At 32.1% G+C, this 20,503-nt stretch overlaps 3 protein-coding genes across 5 annotated transcripts; 1 reads left to right on the forward strand and 2 right to left on the reverse strand.

Annotated features, from left to right (window-relative positions):
• Positions 1-10: 10 nt before the first annotated feature.
• Positions 11-3,494, reverse strand: LOC136231098 (beta-glucosidase 24-like). 2 transcript variants are annotated; one of them, XM_066020399.1, is made up of 14 exons: positions 3,332-3,494; positions 3,096-3,235; positions 2,934-3,003; positions 2,805-2,863; positions 2,654-2,729; positions 2,464-2,541; positions 2,280-2,367; positions 1,870-2,119; positions 1,570-1,685; positions 1,250-1,470; positions 1,124-1,158; positions 939-1,044; positions 602-710; positions 11-484 (listed from the first exon to the last, which is right to left on the reverse strand). In XM_066020399.1, the coding sequence occupies exons 1-14, from the start codon at positions 3,393-3,395 to the stop codon at positions 298-300; spliced, it is 1,599 nt and encodes a 532-aa protein (XP_065876471.1). In that variant the 5' UTR covers positions 3,396-3,494; the 3' UTR covers positions 11-297. The 2 variants fall into 2 exon arrangements, with proteins under 2 accessions (XP_065876471.1, XP_065876543.1); XM_066020471.1 differs by having other exon boundaries at positions 348-484; positions 574-710.
• Positions 3,495-11,184: 7,690 nt separating this feature from the next.
• Positions 11,185-13,865, forward strand: LOC136228929 (mitochondrial pyruvate carrier 1). 2 transcript variants are annotated; one of them, XM_066017439.1, is made up of 5 exons: positions 11,185-11,343; positions 12,240-12,343; positions 12,486-12,540; positions 12,631-12,766; positions 13,588-13,865. In XM_066017439.1, exons 2-5 carry the CDS (start codon positions 12,251-12,253, stop codon positions 13,625-13,627), a joined length of 324 nt encoding a protein of 107 aa, XP_065873511.1. In that variant the 5' UTR covers positions 11,185-11,343; positions 12,240-12,250; the 3' UTR covers positions 13,628-13,865. The 2 variants fall into 2 exon arrangements, with proteins under 2 accessions (XP_065873511.1, XP_065873502.1); XM_066017430.1 differs by having other exon boundaries at positions 11,266-11,411.
• A 107-nt stretch (positions 13,866-13,972) lies between these two features.
• Positions 13,973-19,161, reverse strand: LOC136228918 (uncharacterized). Its single transcript, XM_066017419.1, has 12 exons — positions 18,963-19,161; positions 18,768-18,880; positions 18,570-18,599; positions 18,342-18,469; positions 18,067-18,246; positions 17,912-17,975; positions 17,678-17,785; positions 17,181-17,334; positions 15,883-15,972; positions 15,468-15,523; positions 15,279-15,336; positions 13,973-14,693 (listed from the first exon to the last, which is right to left on the reverse strand). Exons 1-12 carry the CDS (start codon positions 19,042-19,044, stop codon positions 14,212-14,214), a joined length of 1,545 nt encoding a protein of 514 aa, XP_065873491.1. The 5' UTR covers positions 19,045-19,161; the 3' UTR covers positions 13,973-14,211.
• Positions 19,162-20,503: the final 1,342 nt, after the last annotated feature.

A 20,503-nucleotide genomic window follows, 5' to 3' on the forward strand; every position in this document is an offset into this window, starting at 1 on the left:
CTACCATTTTGTAACTCATTTGTATTTCCTTTAGTAGATTCTCACTGTACATCATGTAGATCATTTTGTTCTTAGGACATAAAATGAACTCTCTTAAGAGTTTTGTATACTAAAGAAAATACAAAAAGAATCAAGAATTGGATGAACATGGACTTCATGTATTCAGGCTTTTCGACATCTTTGGTTCCAAACGTGCTGTGCTGTGTTCTGATTTTGAAGAATCATGGTATCACATTTCTTATTGTCCTTGTGCCCAGGCATGTCAATGCGTCGTATTTTCGACCAAGTACAATATGGTTAGGTGGATTTCCATCTCTGACCTTGCAAGAAATTACGATACCATAATGCAGAAACCTTCGGAATGCGCTTAAGATTGTCCTTGTAATCTACATAATAAAATCCAAATCGTGTTGTGTATCCTCCTAACCATTCAAAGGAATCAAATAGACTCCAGTAAAAATATCCTTTCACATTTACTCCATTCCTGCATATAGATAGATATATCTAATAATATAGTGAAACATTAGTTTTAAGACAAAGCTGAAGAATACAAAAAGGTTAGATATACTGTACAAGCGTTGCAAATCTTTTATTAAATTACTTGATTGCTTTGTGAATCCGATAAAAATGCTGCTGAATATAATTGATTCTATGTTGATCATGTAGTGCTTTAACTAATCCAAGGCTATCGTCCCGAAACTCAGTAACCCCTGCAGTCAAATATGACCATGACATGCATGTTACAAGTTCTGTCAGATTTTCTAGTTCTTTTCCAAATTGAAGAAACACCATTTTACAGATTTGAGATTGGTATGAAATAACCATTAGATGACTCGTAGTAATAAACCAAAATCCTGTAAAACCTATATGCATTTTGCTAGAGCTAACAAAGAAAGCTATAAATTATTGGAACTAAAAAAACAAAAACTAGGCATTACCATTCTCAGTGACGTAGACCTTGGGGTTTTTGTATTTTCGCTTGATAAACTCCAACATTTTCTGAAGTCCTTCTGGGTAAATATAAATTTGAGCATTCCCTTCAGCCTGAACATGAATCAAAGAATTGTATACATGAAACAATAATAAAAAAGACATATGTAAAAGAAACTATCATATTTCTTACCTTTGGGCCTATATATTTTCCATCTTTCCCCTTCACTGTAGTCACAAAACATTAAGAACATTTAGTAACTACTTTTTTTGGAAAAAAAGAATTGCTGTGCTAAGAATTAGTAAATGTGAAGTAGACCTGTCCTATTTACAAATTGGTCATCGTTGTAGCTGGTAGGTGGAACATTTAGATTGATCGGTATGCTTTTGGCATAATTTGATGAATAATAGTTTATGCCAATAAAATCAAAAGAGCCCTTCACTAACTGCTTCTCTTGCTTTGTGAAAGTAGGAAGCCTTTCCTTCACCAATTCTTTCATGAGACTAGGATAATCACCATATACTAATGGTTCCAATAACCTATATATAATAACCACAAGTACTTTTTGTTGAAAAGAAAAAACAATCAACATGCTAAACGAATAATAAGTTAATTATCGATCAAGTAAAATAACTAACCATCCTATTCTAAAGTCCAAGATCCTTTGTTGTGCAGCTTTATCTTCCAAAGATTCAGAATATGGCTCATAGAATTGTCCTACCAGTGTTACCCCAACCTCTCCCCCTTGTTTTGCCTGCAAAGGACTAATAGCTGGAAATCAAAATCTTCCTCAAAATGCATATTGTAGATAGTATTATACAATCTTCATTAGACCAAAAAAGGAAAAATTTCATACAATTTGTTTATACAAGATGCATACTATTTCAACATTTATGATAATAGATTCCTGCAGATTTTTTAAGAAATAGATAGTTGACCTGGTATTCTTCCCTGTAAAGCTTGACAGCAGCAGCATGGCAGAGTACATGAATATGGGTAACAATGTAAGGTTCAACAGATGAATTACCAGCTGCACATGTTTTTCTTTCTGTACATCTGCCTGGTGGGGAAAGCCCTAGGTCATACCCAAATTCTGAAACCAGAAGTGGCTCATTGATTGTAACCCAATTTTTCACTCTATCTCCAAAACTCTTAAAACAAACATCACAATAATCCTTAAAATCATTCCTGAAATATTTTTAAAAAGATAGATCGATTTAGATTAATTCGTTTAGTTACAACTTTTACATCTATAAGAGGATATATATTATCCAATTTATGAGTTCATTGTGTTATGACTTATGAGAATTATTCAGTAAAAATTTCACTTCGATATTGTAACACTTACACAATTGATCGGTTTAAAAACCCACCGTACTTGTCATCCAAAACTTGAGGAGAATCAAAGTGATAGAGAGTCACAAAAGGTATGATACCTAATTGAATAATGAATCATACTTATTAAGGTAGAAATCATATGATGCAAATTATTAATGAGCTAGTAAACCACTCTACAGATCAATTTTGACTACCATATTCTAGTAACGTATCAATTATCTTGTTGTAGTGATCGATTCCTTCTTGATTTATCCCATCTCTCAAAGATCCACCTGCATATATCATTAACAATTAGCGACGAAGTTAAGATTTTGTCACTAAACATCCGAGGAGATCGAATTAAGCATTAAAACGACGGAAATAGAATTTAAGAAAAGAAAGTACCAGGAAGAATTCTGGTCCAAGAGATAGAAAATCTATAAGCATCTACGCCAAGGTTTTTCACATGCTCAATATCTTCCTAAATTTGCAACAAAATAAGTAAAACTCAGATTTTAATTACAATGGAAGAGATGCATTTAGATTGTTTACTCACTTTGTAACGCTTATAAGAATCAATTGCAGTATCCGCACTACTTTTATCAAGCACCTCATCTACAAAACCAAATTCATAAAAGATTATCAAATCAGATTCACGATTTCAAAAACGAATTTATGATGAGACCTTGTTTCTTCTTGAGAAAAGGTTCCCATATGCTTGGTTTTCTGCCTCCAGTGTTTAAAGATCCTTCAGTCTAAAACAAAATATACATGAAATAATCATTTCAGTAATAATCACCATGAGATCATAGAAGCAAAATTGTATCCAAATGTAGCGAAGGAACACCTGCAAAGCCGAGGTAGATACTCCAAACAGAAAATCATTAGGAAAATCTGATCTACTAACGACATTTGATTCTTCACCGGAGCTCAAAAGAATTTGTGTCGCCTCCTTTGGTAGTATTCCTAATGCTCTTGAGGCAGTAGCTGCAGTAAGAAACAGAAAGCGTGTATATATATATGTATCTACATTTTGATAGATGGATAGAAAATGATAAAAATGGCAGGAAGAGTGAAGCAAACCATAAGGAAGCAGAGAGGGAGAGAGTAGTAGCAAAGCAAGAGCACAAATAGGAAGAAGATCCATGGAGACTGAGACGTAGATTTTAAGTTTTCAGGAATTTAGTGAAACTAATAGGCGTGTTTTGGGCGTGGAAAATGTACAGTGTACGGACAAGAATTTCTGCTTTCAAATCTAACATCCTACCATTTCCGATTTTTTGTGCATTTCCCTTGATTTGGTCAGAATTTGTTTTTTTGGTAATTAATTTATTAGTCCCTATATTTTGACAAAACACACTGTTTAGTCCATGTATTTTCAAAAACACATGGTAAGGTTTCTAACCTTTTTCTCAGTGAATTATTTAGTCATTCCGTCTGTTTGTTAGATTTTTTACCGTTTATAACTTCGGAAATAACTAAATTACCATTTACTATTTACCTTCAAACTTCAGAAGAGGAAATCCAATTTAGAAGAAGAAGCTATTTGTATGAAGAACAAGAAAAAGAACAGACCCAATGCTTATGAATCTGAACGATTAAGAAGAAAATCACGAAGAAGAACACTCAAAGTTGATTTCAGATGCATTAGAGTTTAAAGGAAAGAAAAATAAAGGAAAAGAAGAACGCAAATCCAAATTGACTAACATAATCTTCATGAGAGTCTAACGGCAGGGACTAAACAGTTCACCGAGAAAAACGTTAGGGACTTTACCATGTGTTTTTGAAAATACAGAGACTAAACAGTGTATTTTGTCAAAATATAGGGACTAATAAATTAATTACTTTTTTTGAAAGGTATTTTTATTATTTTATTACATCTTGACTTTCTGTTAAATAATTTTTCAAAGTAATTTCATCATTAAAGAGTAATTTTTTGTAATAAATGTCTTATTTCATCTTATTGTTTGATTGAAATCAAAAGATAGATAAAAAATACATTCATCACTGCTGAATTAAAATGATCCTAAACTTTATTTTATGATCTACAAGTCATTAAATTTTAAGTTATACTTACATTGAAATCTAAATCTTGTTTAAAAAATTAACTAAATGATAATTTTGACAAATTTGATTATGTATTGTTAACTTTTTTTTTTATCACTATAAATTATGATGAAATATATTTCCAGGTTATAATTTTGTTAGTTTTAAAATTTATTTTCTTTGATTTGAAATTTAGTATTGGTATGGTATTGTAAAGCATGGTGTATTAATCCCCTGAAAAAAAAAGAGAGTATAAAAGTAATTATATGAATATTTACATGTTCAACTATAATTATTTTTGTTTTATCCCAACTTAAACGATAACTTGATGTTAAAAAAATGTCTTACATGAAAAGTAGAAGATTTATTCTCATTTATTTGTTGAAAAATATTGTGCAGAACAATATTTTGTTGATTTTTCGTGTTTGTTTATTTAGGAAAATAAAACAACGAAAATTTTAGATTAATCAACTGAAAAATACATTAAAAAAATGGAGAAAATGTTTTACTCTTTTCATAATTCATTTCTTCTTACTAACACTAACCCAATATTTCTTCCCGTTTTTCAATATTGTAGTCAAATGCCGAAAAATATTTATTTTCCAACGAAAATAATTCTCATATCCAATATTTTTCAAAGCACAATATTTTCCGACAAATAATGGGGCTTTAACATCTATTTTTCAGAAAATATAATATTCATGCTTATATATTAGAAAAACAAAGAATAATTAATAATGGGTAAGCGCAAAATTTAACTCTAACGTTTCAAAAGAAATATAGATTTAGCACTAACGTACGAAATGGTGCAAATTTGACACTAACTTTTCAAACAAAATCAATTTTAGTCCGTGCTATCAAAAATTTGAAATGACCGGTTTGACTATTATTACATTCCAAACAAGTTTGTTTGAATCAATTTTGTTTTTTTTTTTTTGTTGATTATTTGTAACTATATTAATAACACGGTAAATATTTTAGACGGTTTGGTAAAAAAAATTGTGATTAACTTATATGTAACAGATTTAGTGTTAGCATTTTTAACAAATTTTGTTATAGTGATACACTAATTATGTTAGACATAATTAATGTTTGGAATGTCTAAAGTGACAGCTAAGTAATAACGAGCCTGCTAACGGGTGCCCCGGGACGCTAGATAAAAAAATATATTTTTTTATTTTTTTATATAACACATTAAATGATTTGCATTGTAATTAGTCAAATTTTATGCATTAAATATGGTTGTAATTTAGTAGTCTATTTAATGGTAATTTAGTTGTCATTTATACCACTTCTTCTTCTTCTTGTCTCTCTCTACAAATCTAACGTTTACTTCTCTCTAATATCAGTTCTTTTTTGCTTCTTCTTTAATTAATTTAGTTATCATTCAAATCATGCACTTGTGCTCTAAAAAATTAGAAAACCAAGTATTAAAATTAGAGGAAATTAGTGAAGAATTGGAGATTGCGTAAATAATAACCCAAAAATTTGGATCATGAGTTTCTTCTGCATTATTTGGAGGCTGCACTGGAATTGAAGTATGTAATAAATTTTCTGAATTCGGATTTTCCCCCATAAACGCAACTATGTTTAATTAATTAGAAAATCAAGTAGGGGAATTAATTTAATTAATTTTGGCACAATTTATTAGATATATATTGTATTTATAGTAACTATCCTATATTTATACTAACTAGTCGAAAACCCGTGCGATGCACGGGATACAGAACTTTTATATAATTTAGATAAATAAATAAATTGACATATTTACTTTTAAGTAATTTTATATCATGCTATGAGAAATTTGTATATTTGAAATTAATATATATTTTTTTTGATAATTCAAATCAAATCAAATTAATTTTGAAAATAATTGATTAATTTTTTTTTATAGAATTTTAACTAAAGATGAATGATTTATTTATTTTTATAAAATTCAATGATTTATACTTTTTAGTAATTTTAATATATTTTCATATTTTCTTATAGCTGGAATTCTATGAAACAATAATAATAAAATAAGAGATTAATTAAGAAATATATTAGAATATAATAAAAAAATCAAAAATTGAATTAGACTAAAATTAAAATTAAATATTATATCTATAATACAAAAGAATTACAATCTATGTTAAACAAAAATCGAATTAAACTACAATTAAAATTAAATATTATATCTACGATACAAAAGAATTACAATCTATGTTCAAATGGAAGCAACATCAATATTATGCTATAAACTATTATCATCAATACTTTTCTAATATTGCACATGAAGAAACTTATCAATTCTATATATTACATATAAAAAAAATCATAAGAATTAGTCACAAATTCATATTGATGATAATCATTTTGCTTGATGGAATTTCATGATCATCAAGTATTCGAATTCAATTATTCATTATGCTACAATAACCCAATATATCCAATTGAATCAGCTTAAGATGATGATTTGTCCTATTTTTATCTCGTAATATCTCATCAAGACATTCAATTAATTTGTTCTTCATTCTTTCACTGTATAGAATATCAGTCACGCTCGCAGATATCACTTATTTGACTTTATTAATATTTTCTAATAATTATATATTCTTGAATTTCGTAAGCAAGAAAAACAAACAAAAGAATAAAAAATAAAAATGAAGGGACAAAAAAGATAATTAGGAGAGAACTATCTTCCTCTCGTTTTTTTTTTCCGAAAATAAGAGAGAATGTAAGATATAAGTATATAAAGAGGAGAGTGGAAATATTTTTTGCCCATTAATTAAAATTTTTATTTTTTATTAATGAAGTATTAAGTCAATAAATTAATTTTAATTAAATAGAATTAAATCGCAATTGTGCACTTCCCCCCCCCCCCCCCCCCCCCCCCCCCCCCCCCCGCCTAGTGATATCCAAAACTGGAGGTTAGCCGATGTGGTGGACTCTGAAGGGGACTGGGTTTGGCCTAAATTTGATTCTTTCTTTAGCCTTGAGACTCTCCTTAGAATTAGAGGAGTGAAGGTGAGTAATCAAGAGGAAGACATGGATAAGCATTGCTGGGCGCTGACTAACAATGGAGTCTATTCTTACAAATCTGCCTTTGAAGCTTTTTCCCTTAACAGGACTGATAATCCCTCAGATATTTGGAAGACCATTTGGTCCCTTAAAATCCCCTACCGCATGAGGAGCTTCCTGTGGCTGGGCGTTAAAGACAGATTACTTACTAACTCAGATAGATATCGAAGGCATTTGGCGACCTCTGGAGCTTGCGGTAGATGTAGAGGCCATGTTGAATCGTTGTGCCACGCTCTTAGGGATTGCCCTAAGAGTGAAGAGGTTTGGAAGAAAATTCTCCCTCATCATACTTTCTCTTTCTTCATGTCCCATTCTGTGAACGACTGGTTCTCAGATGGTATTAGGAGAAAGTTATTGTCTTATATGGAGCATGGGGACATTTTCTTTGCCATTATCTGTCATCAAGTGTGGAAATGGAGGAACGAGGAGATTTTTGATAATAAAGCTGTGCTTTTGCCTAACTTAGCTAAGTTCTTCTTGAAGAAACTCTCCTCTATTATTGATAGTTTCAAAGGTGAGTCCCTTGCCAGATCTTCCCCGAGTAGTGATGTCCACCTCGTGAGCTGGAGCAGGCCGAGAGAGGGGGTTGTGAAGCTGAATACTGATGGTTCCTGCCTCAGTAATGGTAAGATTGCTGCCGGAGGTGTTCTTAGGGATGCGGGAGGCGCCTGGCTTTCTGGGTTTACCCAGAATTTGGGTTTGGGTTCTTCCTTCTCTGCGGAGCTCTGGGGCATTCTCTCTGGGATCCAGCTGGCGATTAGGCTGGGTGTTAAGAGGCTTTCTGTGGAGTCAGATAACTTGGAGGCCATCAATATGATTTTGGGTAGTCATGGCATGGGTCTTCATAGCCGCAACCTTATTAAAGCTATTAAGAGGCTTAGCCCCTCATTTGATATCCTTGAGTTCAGCCACATTTTCTGGGAGCAGAACCGTGTTGCAGATCACTTGGCGGCGGCAGGCCATGAGGGGGTGTTAGGTGTTTCTACCCTTACCGTTCCCCCTATCGCTCTTTCTCCTCTTCTTTTAAAGGATAGGATTGGGGTTAGCTTTCCTAGGCTAATCCTGGTGTAGTTGCTTGTTTTGCTTTGCTTTCCTTTTCTTTTCTACCAAAAAAAAAAATCGCAATTGTAACCACTCAATAAAAAAAACGTTTTATAATTAATATGTGAAATTGATTCTATTAATTAGAATCATTATGCTCAACATTTGAGAATTTTAAGAGATTCAAATAATAATATTTTTTAATTAATATTTTCCAACAACTTGTCTTATGCTCATGTTTCATTTTCATCTGTTAAAAACTCTTGAAATACTGACAATTTTGTACAAACCACAATATAATAGTTAAAAACTATATAATCAATGTTGCAAACGCAATTATCTCAATATCCCATAATTAATGTACATTTTTTGGATTTTGAGCATCAAAATTTATTTTTATTTACCTTCATTTTGAATTCGTATCTGGCATAATCCAAATTTTTCGAGAATAAACATTTTATCAAATTTATTAGACACTTACAATCTCTTTGTCAAGAGAACTGGAAAAAAAATAACTCCTTAATAATAATAATAATAATAATAATAATAATAATAATATAACATAATTTATAATTAAAATAAACTTAATTGTAAGTATAATATTTCAATACCTCTTCAATATTTTCTTCAATATGTCTCAAACTTCAATGAACAACTATTGTGTGCAACTTTATATCTATTTGTACCAAAATGCATGAAAATAAAAAATACAATCCATATCGGTTAGATAAAATCAAACTAAAAAACGAGTGGATTTCAACAGGTTTCGAATTGGAAAAATTAATTTAACTTCAATTAAAGCTAACAATTGAATTCATATAAAGCCGAAAATCTAAACTTTAGTTAGACTTAACAATCGAAACGATAACACCTAGCAACATATACTAAAAAAGAATGCAAATATACAAAAAATTTTGTTTATTCATTTTGAAAAATAAAAGACAAATAAAAAGAAAATATGGATAAGGTAGCGAGAAGTATGGAACCTGGGTAGCTACAGAAGTGGAATTTCATCTCTGAAATATGAAACTATAACAACTATTGTTTAATAAAAAAAACAACACAGTTGAGAACAAAAATAACCATAACATATGAAAAAATCGAATAATTACCTCGAGAAACATAAGAATTTTTTGTAATTTTTGACACCTTTGTGTTTCCCGATTTTAGTTGTTCATGAATCTTCTATTTCTATCGGATTTCTTCAATTGGAGATATCAGTTTGGAAAAAAAAGACAAATAAAAAAGAAAACATGGATAAGGTAGCGAGAGTATAGAACCTGGGTAACGACAGAAATGGATCTGAAAGATGAAACTATAACAACTATTGTTTAATAAAAATATAACAACAACACAATTGAGAACAAAATAACTACAACATATGAAAAAAAAATTGAATAATTACCTTCAGAAACATAATACTATCTATCATGACCAATGAATATAATGGTGGAATACTATCTATCAAGCTTTATATATAAGTTTATTTGTGGCTTTTGGATTTCCTTTGCTTTGTGTTTTTTCATCTTCTTGTAACTCTGTTTGGCTCTTTCGTGGGAAAAATGCGGGCGTGCCAGAGAATTATAGTATTCTCGAACTGTGGAATGAAATTGAGTGCGCTTTCTAACTTCTAATTATCAAAACGATTGTATGGAATAAAGAGACCGAAAAATTCCTAAAAGATTCGATTATCAAAACGATACCGACCTTATAGAAAAATGATTGAACAACAAATAAAATAAAGATTGTACTGGGAAATGAATAGACTTTAGATCTGAAAATTAAATCTAAGGGAACAACTAGGAATTGTAAAACTGCTGAAGTCTAGAGATAATTTGCTAGAGTTTTGGCTTGTATGTGTTGAGTTGTTGAGTTGGTTGATTGGGCTTGTTTCATCGTGATTTCTTCCTTTAATAGTCGTTGGAGGTAACTTCCTGCTTGTTTCCACAAGTCACGTTCTCCACATTCAAGTCACGTCTTGAATAACTGCTCCACTTGACTTTCACGATGGATTCCTTATGACGCTTTCTAGTTTTCCTGCATTCTAATTGGCTTACAAAAATACACGTTAAAATATTAACTGGCCTTCTGATGTCCCTTTGATTTACCTTAAGTTTCCTCTGAGGTTCACCTTAGGAAATTGGTTTACCCCGATGTTCACTCTTGAAAAAAAATCTACTTAGATATAAGTTAGGCCAATTAATAAATTAAAAATATATAAAAGCCAAAAACTTAATTTATGGTGCAAACAAACTCTTACTTTCTTTTATTATTTTAATTAATGGGTTAGTAATTGTTTAATATATTATAAACATAAATCTGTTATTTTTAATTAATTAAATCTTTTTAATTTTGATTTTTTACTACGTTGACAACTCATAAAAAAAGCCTCTAAAACACTTCTTCTCATTTCTCTCTGCTTCCGCTATTATAATATAGATAGACAGATAAATAGATAGATTAGCATAAATATAGGATAATTACCATAAATATAATATATATCTAACACAATTATTTAAACTTTTGCCTTTAATTAATTTGTATCAAAACACTTAATGCATATAATATAACGGGGTTAGCTTTTGCCATATTATATAATCCATTTCTAATGATATGCTTATATTAGACTCCAAAATATAATGAATTATAGCATTGCCTTTCTTCAAGTTGACTTGTGAAAGGTTTCAAAAACAAAAAAAAAAAAAAAAAAAATTGACTTGTAAAAATGTAAGCTAATATGGTTGTATTCAATATTCAAGTAGCCAGATGTCACCCAATTATTAGCTTAAACTTCTTTGTATACTGTACTCGGCTACACTGAATCAGTAAGACAAATAACTACGTTTTCTCTTTCCAATATTAGCGAACCACCAAATCGCTCCTCTCTTCCGCATTGTTGCTCCGATCATAACCCGGCGACTTCAACTTCTCCAGCGATCTTCGGCCAGGTATGCTTCGACGTTACCCTTTGCTCGACGTGTAGGCATGTTCTTAAGCACGCGCATCATCGTTATTGGTAAACATCAATCCGAATTTGGAGTAATTGTACAAAGCTGAATCTGGATAAACTTTTCGCACATCTTATCATATATTGTATTAGTACGAGAAGATTGTGTTTTTCATTTTCCGATTAGTTCATTGAACTTAATCCTAATAATTTCTTTTCAATTTTTCTCTCTCTTGTGTGTGTGTGTTTGTGGTTAAATACTGATTCTAGAAAAGCTTTACCAGATTTTCCCTGAAGTATTAGGTTAATCTCTAATGTAGAGAAGAAAAAATATGCTCCGAGAAAATTTTATGAAATTTTGGTTCAGATTATTATCCTGTGCAGGGTTCATGTTTAATTCTATTCAAAATAGTAGCTGTAGAAGGATGGATAGGGGAGTGGAAGGGACATTCTCTTAACTTGCAGTTTTCCAGCTTGAAAGTCTTCTTGAATTTTTGGTGCCCTGCCCACCTCGTTTTCAAGCCGATTATTGTACTTAACTTAGGACAATTAACCAAAGAGTAGTATGGAGATGGAAATTTATATGTATTCCATTGTTTCAATGAAAATAAGGAGTTGTTTCAAAAAAAAAAAAAATGAACATAAGGAGTGCTTCGGCTTACATTTGTCTTTTCATAAACCATCCTGGGGATTTAATGTTAGTCCCACCTTAACCTCACAGGTTAAAGGGTTCTTTTTAGATCTTTTTATCCTTGTGGTTTGCAATTGACTACTGTAAGCAAATAGAATGTTCTCAGTGCATTTTGACATTATATTCCTCTTTTCATTTGTAATCTATGCAATGCATGATAATTCCAGGTAGTATCATCTGACCTACATTTTGGTTTTAAACTGCAGAGGTATTCGATATGGCTTCATTCAGAGCATTCTTGAACAGTCCAATGGGTCCAAAAACAACTCATTTCTGGGGTCCTGTTGCCAACTGGGGGTTTGTCGCTGCTGTATGTCTGATTATGCTGACTTTCAATAATACAAAGTATCCTTATTAATATATTTTACATCTGTGTAAATACAGTAGATTATTTAAAATCTTCATTGTGACCTTCAGTGATTTTATGGAAATTATATCATCTGAATTGGCAGGGCTTGGTGGACATGAACAAACCTCCAGAAATGATCTCTGGAAACATGACCGGAGGTGAGAAATTGGGTTGATGTGAACACATAGATTGCTTTGTCAGTAATACATTATTAATGTTTCATTTGTTCCTTCATTTTTGAATTGCAGCAATGTGTATTTATTCAATGTTGTTCATGAGGTTTGCATGGATGGTACAACCTCGCAACTACCTGCTTCTAGCATGCCATGCTTCTAATGAGACTGTGCAACTCTATCAACTCTCTCGTTGGGGTAAAGCTCAAGGGTAAGTGGCTTTGTGCTAGATCACTGTGTTTTGCTGGTTTTGTGCTAGATCACTGTGTTTTGCTGGTTGTGTTTTGCTGGTTTTGTATGGACATGAAGTACAATGGCCATTACCTTCCCTGTTGTTCAGCTAGGAACAGATCCCCCTAGGAAGAATCTAGACAGTCGAGATGGAATAAGGATTAGTGCTGAAACTTCGCTATTCCACCCCCTAAGTGCTGGCTCAGTTTTTGTCGCTTGAGAAATTATTTATCACCCTTATAAAGTTTGTTAGCTCATTGAACTGAATGATATATTTATTTATATACATAAATATTTAGTCTTTTGAAACTTTGGAGTGCCTTAGGGTTAGGTTGACCTGTCAATCCATCATGGAACTAGGAACAGGGAAGCATCACTAGACATAAGGAATTTCTCTTTTTTAACCGGTATATGTATAGGTAGATCTTCATTACAGGATCTTGTAGTATTATCCTTTTTGCAATGTGTATTTGCTTTGTATTGCCAGTATTCATTAATCGGTAGTGCTAATGACAAAACCCCCAGATTTTGTGTAAATTTGAAGTATCTAGTGAACTTCTTATATAGCAAAATGATTTCATTTCTAATTGCGCCACTGACCAGCTTGCTACAGTGACATGCAACTGTGGCTAAGTAGCAGCAACTTGAAATGAAAGACTGCCTTGATTTTTTAAAATTCAAGCAATTTTGTTGTTTTTTCAGTTGCAAGTTGCAGTGATCCATTGAAGTAAATATTCAATAATTGATTAGACAACTGGCATTATCACCAAGCTGATTAATATTATTTGTTTGTTTTTATAGGTACTTACCATCAGATAAAAAAGAGAAAGCTTCAGAGTAACTCCGATGTTTTTTTCTTGGACTGCTCTATTGGCCTGGAATACTTATTTTGATGTTTGAGAGCAATGTGATGCTGGATTTGTCTTTAAACATACTCGACTGATTGTACTGCCAGTTCTCATGGAGCAGATTGTGAAGTGTATCTTGTTTATTATTTGATGCCCCAGTTCTTTCATAATGGTGTATGAATAAAAGATCTTGCCAGAGTTATTCTCAAAACTACAGTTTTCATGAATACACATTCTGAGCACGTTTAATGTAAAAGCAAGGTTTTTTATGACCTAAATCATGATCAGAAGTTGGATATCAATAAGTAATTTGACGAGTAATAATGAGTTCAAAATCATAAAAGAACTGGTCCACGACATAAATAATTTGTCCACACAAGAAATGAAAGGCAGCACGTTTTACTGTATAATTATGTTACATAAACATATAAAGTAAGAGAAAAATCAAAATTCTGCTACTTCACGCCCAAAATTGTAGCACAACATCGGCTTTGCTCCTTTCATGATAGCAAGCAATGTCTCATGTTCATTACGAATCATAGTTGTCGCTTTTTATCACCTCTTTTCCGTAGGTTCCTTAGCTTCTAACATCCTTCCACCACTCCCTGCTCTTCCCTTTAGATTTTAACATTTTGCTCCCATCATTTTCTTCAGCTGCATCTTTTTCTTTAGATTTCTTCTTTCTTTTAACAGGCAGCATACCCGTGTCATCTTCATTCTCGATCCCATCTTTTTCTTTAGATTTCTTCTTCATCCCGTCTTTCTCTTTAGATTTCTTCTTTTTAACAGGCAGCATGCCTGTGTCGTCTTCATTCTCGATCAGGTCTTTTTCTTTAGATTTCTTGTTTCTTTTAACTGGCAGCATACCCATATCATCTTCATTCTCAATCCTGTCTTTCTCTTTCGATTTCTTCTTTCTTTTAACAGGAAGCATACCAGTGTCATCTTCATTCTTAATCCTGTCTTTTTCTTTAGATTTCTTCTTTCTTTTCACAGGAAGCATGCCCATGTCATCTTCATTCTCGATCCCGTTCACAATCTGTGGTACTACTGTAATATCTGGTTGAAAGAAAGGAAAACCTTAATCAGTAGCAAAGCTTGGGGAACTTATTTGCACGAGAGGTCTCCCGTGCAAATATATATATATACACACACACACACATAGCATAGTAGGATTTTGTATTCAATTATAAGCCAAGCAATTTCATATTGCAAAACAAGAATCCTACAGATGTTGATACAATTGTCTTCAAGTGCCGAATATATTTAGGGACCAATCGTAGTCTTTATCATGTTCGAGGCATGGAATTCTGAAAATTTAATTTTAGCAAGCAAACCAATTTACTTGGCTACTTCGAAGTCAGTAAACAGCATCAATTGAATAAAGCAAGGTCCATTCTATTCACACATCTCAGCAATTTTATATGTAGCAATCTAAACAACAATTCCTCCATAATGAAGAAAGCCCATATAGCAGCAACAATTCCTCTAGTAATAATTATGTAACTAAGAACCATAAACCAAGTCTCGGCTACAATGGTTCTTTTATCAATCCATGTTCCACCAATATGAAAAATGGCAAAATAGATTAGTACTACAATAAGATAGTTGTTAAAGAACATGCAAAAGGACAAGAAAAACTACCTCTGCTTGCAAAATTGGAATCAAAGACGACATTTGTAAGATGTTGCTTCAGGAATACCTGAACAAATAATACACAAAAATGGTTAACTAACAGGAGATCCAGAATGTAATATGTATCATATCATTCTAAATTCCCATAACCACATTCAAATGTGACTTTTCATCACCCTAGATACTTTACCAACGTACCGATGAAAGAAGTTCTCGTGTATTTACATCCCACAAGCGCAAGTAGCAATCCAAACCTTAAAAATGCCAAAGTAGAAAAAGCAAACTTAGAGTCCAGAATAAGAAACTAGAGCTGCAGTTTAGTAGATGCACTGTGAAGCAATGCAAACGGAACACTCTGACTTTTAGCACTTGTTTGCATTGCTTGACAAATTGACAACAGGATTGGGCAACAGTTTGAATTGCTCTTCTACCACATAGGCGAGAAGACTCAATCTTGACACAAGTGTAAACACCAGAATGCACAGAAGTGCATAACCACATACCCATTTAACAGGTAGGTCACACATGCACCAGACACAGGTGACAGGAGTGACAAGACACCTACAGATTAACATATTCCTTCAAATAGAAATCGATCATGCCACATACTTACCACAGGAAGCTATCACAGGGAGATCAGGATGCCTTGCAATGGATCTGATGCTTCCAGAGCACTTCCCCAAAAAGCATCCCAACAATTTTCCTGAAGAAGAAAACTCACTATTAACAGAACCACAAGAAAGGAAACTAGCTCTTAAATAGTAGATAAATCTAAAACAGGAGAAGCAGCAAGGCAACAATATCTGCTCCAAAGTAATAAACATCAGAGATTTTCCAAGCAAAATGAGACTGATAAAACACAATAGATGATAGGCAAAGAACAACCTTCACAAAAAGAAGACCTGATAAGACATTACCAAAATCAAGAACAGGCTTATTTGTTAGCATAAAGTCCAAGGTCTAGACAGAAGCGACCATGTGCCAAGTCCTTACAAGCAGGATAGTCACTGCATGTGATCAAGAACTGATCCAGTGCCCAAAAAGTCTTGGAAAACAATTGAAATTTAACAAAAGAGAAAGTTGGACAACTCAACAAGTGGCTTGAGTCTATAGTTGGATTATTAAATCTTAAACTTGGAATGTGTTTGGGGTTTAACGAACATCATCTAAGATATCACCTGATTCAGATTATGAAACAAGATGCACATTTGTAAACAACAGAACCAATCATATGTACATAAAGAGCTGGAATCAATTAATGATAATTTACATTAACCATATATCTGAAATCAGGGCTTGATCAGTCAATTAAACACACCCAGGGAGCAACTCATTTAGAAGCGCATCCATTATTTCTAAATTTCATGAACAAAGTGCAGCTTAGATCAAAACAATAGTTTAATGTCATGTTCTACCATCCAATCTACGAGTAATTGCACATCATAGTAATGGAAAAAAAAAAATACCACTAGTATGGCCCAGGGTAAGATGACAACTAGCCTAACTAAAATTAGAAACCTAACCAAGTCAGCAGCTTTGGCAATGCACAAGGGAATAGAGAAACCACTTTGTTTGCAATTAAATAGACCAAGTTATACCACTAACTTAACATGCAATGATCAAATAGTGCCTAGCCAGCCATGTACAACATACCAACTAAAAAACAGGGCTTATACTAGAAATTGCTAGCATGGAATTTAAAATACTTTTCCAAATTTATTCACCAAAAGAATTTAGATAGCTCACGATAATAGCTAATAGTCAAGTAGTTAATTAAGCACATAACCTCATTCGTATAATTTCTTGCACTACAAAGGTTCTAAACACATTGCATTACACTAAAAGAAGCTCATATCATACCTATTTGCTGAACAAGATGCAAGAAGATAATTATTACTACAATTCAAATACCTGTACGTATGTCAACAGAGGCAAGATCACCAGACCCATTTCCTATATAAATCGTATGACCATCTTGATCTTCAGTCACAGCTTTAATGGGGGTCTCACGAAAATCAAATGAAATAACTGGTCTGCGCTGAGCAGAAGTATCATACAGGCGAACCTGTTAAAGAGAAATTTCAGTAACATTTTGGCAAGAAGATTAGCACAAATATAGGAAACGATAACAAAAATATCAGACAAAATTGTGTTTTTGTCTTGTGACTCAGAGAAACCATAAATGAAAGTGGATAAGAGTGAAGATAATACATATTGCATGCATTACTTTTTTTACCTACTACCACATAAATCGCATTCTCATTCTCTACCAACTGCCAGTAATTGTCCATCAACAGTTGCAAATTTCAAAGCATTCGTAATTTGAGAAACACTTCCAGGACATATGAAAAGTGCTACAGCCTGAGTTTTTGAATGATATGAAGAAATTTTTTGGCATTAAAGATTACCTGATGGCTATTTGTACCGGCTGCAAATTTGCGGTGATCATCCTTACTCAAGAATGTTGCAGATGTAAACCATGTTGGTGTAAATATACCAAGGCTATTTTTAGGAGGCTGGAGAATGTGAAAATATTGAAATAGATGTATAAGAAATAAAAATATTGAAATAGATGTATAAGAAATAATTGTTCAATTTCCTATAATAAGAACAAGTGTTGATGGAGGATAAAAATGGCTCACAGATTTTGCTGTCCAAATTTTCGAACACTTCTCAAGATCCCATAAATTAACTTCCACAGATTTCCTAAATCAGAGATCAGAGGCCATTCATGACATCATTGAGTAGGTCTAAAGTTAATCTAAAATTTATATCACAATAGTTAAGCACCACTCACCCTCCAAATAAGGCATAGTTTTCACTCTCATCCACTTTAAAACATAAAATACTACCAGAACCACAAACTTTCCATGTTCCAGGAGAAGCAGAATCAGCAATATCTACCGAAGAACTGTTAAATTCAATGGACCTCATGCTTGCATTTCCTTTTGTTGTGCATGTTAGCAAACTGCATGACCTACAGGAAATCAACACAGCAGAAATCAGCATTCATGAAGTGTTAACGGTTAATTTCATATTAACCAACTCCGAACGTAAAAAATGCAGCAATACCCAGACAATCTCTGTCGTTTGATTAAATGCAGCCCAGCAATGGCATCATCTTCAGGTGAAACACCAGGATCACCAACATTAGAAATTGAAGCATGAGCTTCCCCATTAAGTGGATTGAGTAATTCAATCTGTAATAAATTCAAACAGTAGTAAGTATACTAAAAATACTAGCAAGAACAGAAAACAATCAATCAATTTCTGGAAACAATTCAAAGAAGAGTAGCTTACCACACCATTTTTCCTTCCAACAGCTAATACCTGCTCAAAATATAATTCCAGACAACGTTATACCGTAAATGAACTCACAACTAATTATAACTTCAAGAAAATTTCAAAATTCCTCACATCAAACAATATAAAAAAAAACTGTAAATATCGATTCACGCTTCATTTAAGCTCAAAAATTAAAAGTAAACAAAGGCTTACGGGGTCTTTCTTGTTGTCATCAATAGAAACAGCAAGCACACATTTCGAAGCTTCTGGATTACCCCATCTCTCTACTACCTGAGGGATTCCCCGGTCACCACGAGATTCGACCACTACAGAGGAATCAATATCAAGAAAAGTATAAAAAAAGCATGAGAATTAAGATGAAATTGAATAATCAATGAGAAATATAACCTTTGATGAAACCAAGTGAGTCGAAAGTTAGGGCTCTAATCGGAGGGCAACCAGGAGTTTCTAGAGTGGTAGTTCGCGGCATTGCTAAAGACTGCGGAGCCGCTACCGTTGAAGGAACGAAACAACCTACACAGAGCGATGTGTATGGATGGAGGGTGTATTTTTTAAAGGGGAGGACATAGTTGTGAAATGCAAATGTAAATAGGATTTTAAAGACTAATGAGATAAATGGACAAATTGTATGTTAACACTAGTTTTTGACCCGTGCCATGCACGGATTGATCTTATATATATTAAGAAAAGTATAATTTAATAATTATATCTTGTTTTTTTGAAACATAATAAAGGTATATAAATTAAATATTATTATTTTATTTTCACATTTAATTTAAATAATCTTTTTATAGATAAATATCATAATATAATTAAAATTAATATATTATATATTATATTATATTTTTTATCAGTAAAAAATAATGAAGTGACACCTCAGCTCCATCGTTACTGTTTTATATTATATATATATATATATATATTAATATATTATATATTATATTATATATTATATTTTTTATCAGTAAAAAATAATGAAGTGACACATCAGCTCTATCGTTACTGTTTTATATTATATAATATAGATATGCAGAGAATTAGAGAGATTTTAGAGATTAATTTAAATTATGTAAAACTTTTAGATATAAATATGCAGAGAATTAAAGAGATTTTAGGGATTAATTTAAATTCTGTAGAACTCTTAGATATAGTACAGATAAAATAATCTTATTATAAATAAATATAATAATATAACTAAAGTTAATATATTATATTTTATATTATATTTTCCATTAATAAAAAAGGAGGAAGTGACACCTCTGCTCCATCGTTATTGTTTTATATTATATATAGATTATATTTTTCATCAGTAAAAAAGGAGGAAGTGACACCTCAGCTCCATCATTACTGTTTTATATTATATATATATATATATAGATATGCAGAGAATTAGAGAGATTTTAGACCTTAATTTAAATTATGTACAACTTTTAGATATACATATGCAGAGAATTAGAGAGATTTTAGGGATTAATTTAAATTCTGTAGAACTCTTAGATATAGTACGGATAAAATAATCTTATTATAAATAAATATAATAATATAACTAAAGTTAATATATTATATCATATTTTTTATTTTTATCAGTAAAAAAGGAGGAAGTGACACCTCAGTTTCATCGTTACTGTTTTATATTATATATAGATTTTAAGAGAAATGAAAAAAAAGAAAATCATGCTATGATTATCACGTTTCTATTGATAAGGAATAAGGAGTAGAATTTCCCCATTAATATACAAAGTTATATATCTAATATTTCTAAAGTAATATAAATTTTTTATTATTTAATAGAAAATTTAGTAATTAAAAAAAAGAAAATTTTCGAGGGGGATCGGATTAAATGTAATACGGATGCATCGGTGCTGAACGGATCTGCAGGATATGGTGGGATTTTCCGAGATTACACGGGCCAGATGGTGGGTGCTTTC

Source organism: Euphorbia lathyris, chromosome 1 (genome assembly GCF_963576675.1).
Source record: "Euphorbia lathyris chromosome 1, ddEupLath1.1, whole genome shotgun sequence".
In the NCBI taxonomy this organism is placed as follows: domain Eukaryota; kingdom Viridiplantae; phylum Streptophyta; class Magnoliopsida; order Malpighiales; family Euphorbiaceae; genus Euphorbia; species Euphorbia lathyris.

Excerpts from the sequence above, each read along its gene's own strand:
- LOC136228929 (XM_066017430.1), top strand. The coding sequence starts at position 11,381 with ATGTTCTTAAGCACGCGCATCATCGTTATTG. Across the intron at positions 11,412-12,239 it reads CACGCGCATCATCGTTATTG|AGGTATTCGATATGGCTTCA; the intron begins GTAAACATCAAT and ends TTTAAACTGCAG. Across the intron at positions 12,767-13,587 it reads CGTTGGGGTAAAGCTCAAGG|GTACTTACCATCAGATAAAA; the intron begins GTAAGTGGCTTT and ends TTGTTTTTATAG.
- LOC136231098 (XM_066020399.1), bottom strand. The coding sequence starts at position 3,395 with ATGGATCTTCTTCCTATTTGTGCTCTTGCTTTGCTACTACTCTCTCCC. Across the intron at positions 3,004-3,095 it reads TATCTACCTCGGCTTTGCAG|ACTGAAGGATCTTTAAACAC; the intron begins GTGTTCCTTCGC and ends ATTTTGTTTTAG. Across the intron at positions 485-601 it reads CGGATTCACAAAGCAATCAA|GAATGGAGTAAATGTGAAAG; the intron begins GTAATTTAATAA and ends ATCTATATGCAG.
- LOC136228918 (XM_066017419.1), bottom strand. The coding sequence starts at position 19,044 with ATGCCGCGAACTACCACTCTAGAAACTCCTGGTTGCCCTCCGATTAGA. Across the intron at positions 18,247-18,341 it reads AAACGACAGAGATTGTCTGG|GTCATGCAGTTTGCTAACAT; the intron begins GTATTGCTGCAT and ends GATTTCCTGTAG. Across the intron at positions 17,786-17,911 it reads AAATTTGGACAGCAAAATCT|CCTCCTAAAAATAGCCTTGG; the intron begins GTGAGCCATTTT and ends CACATTCTCCAG.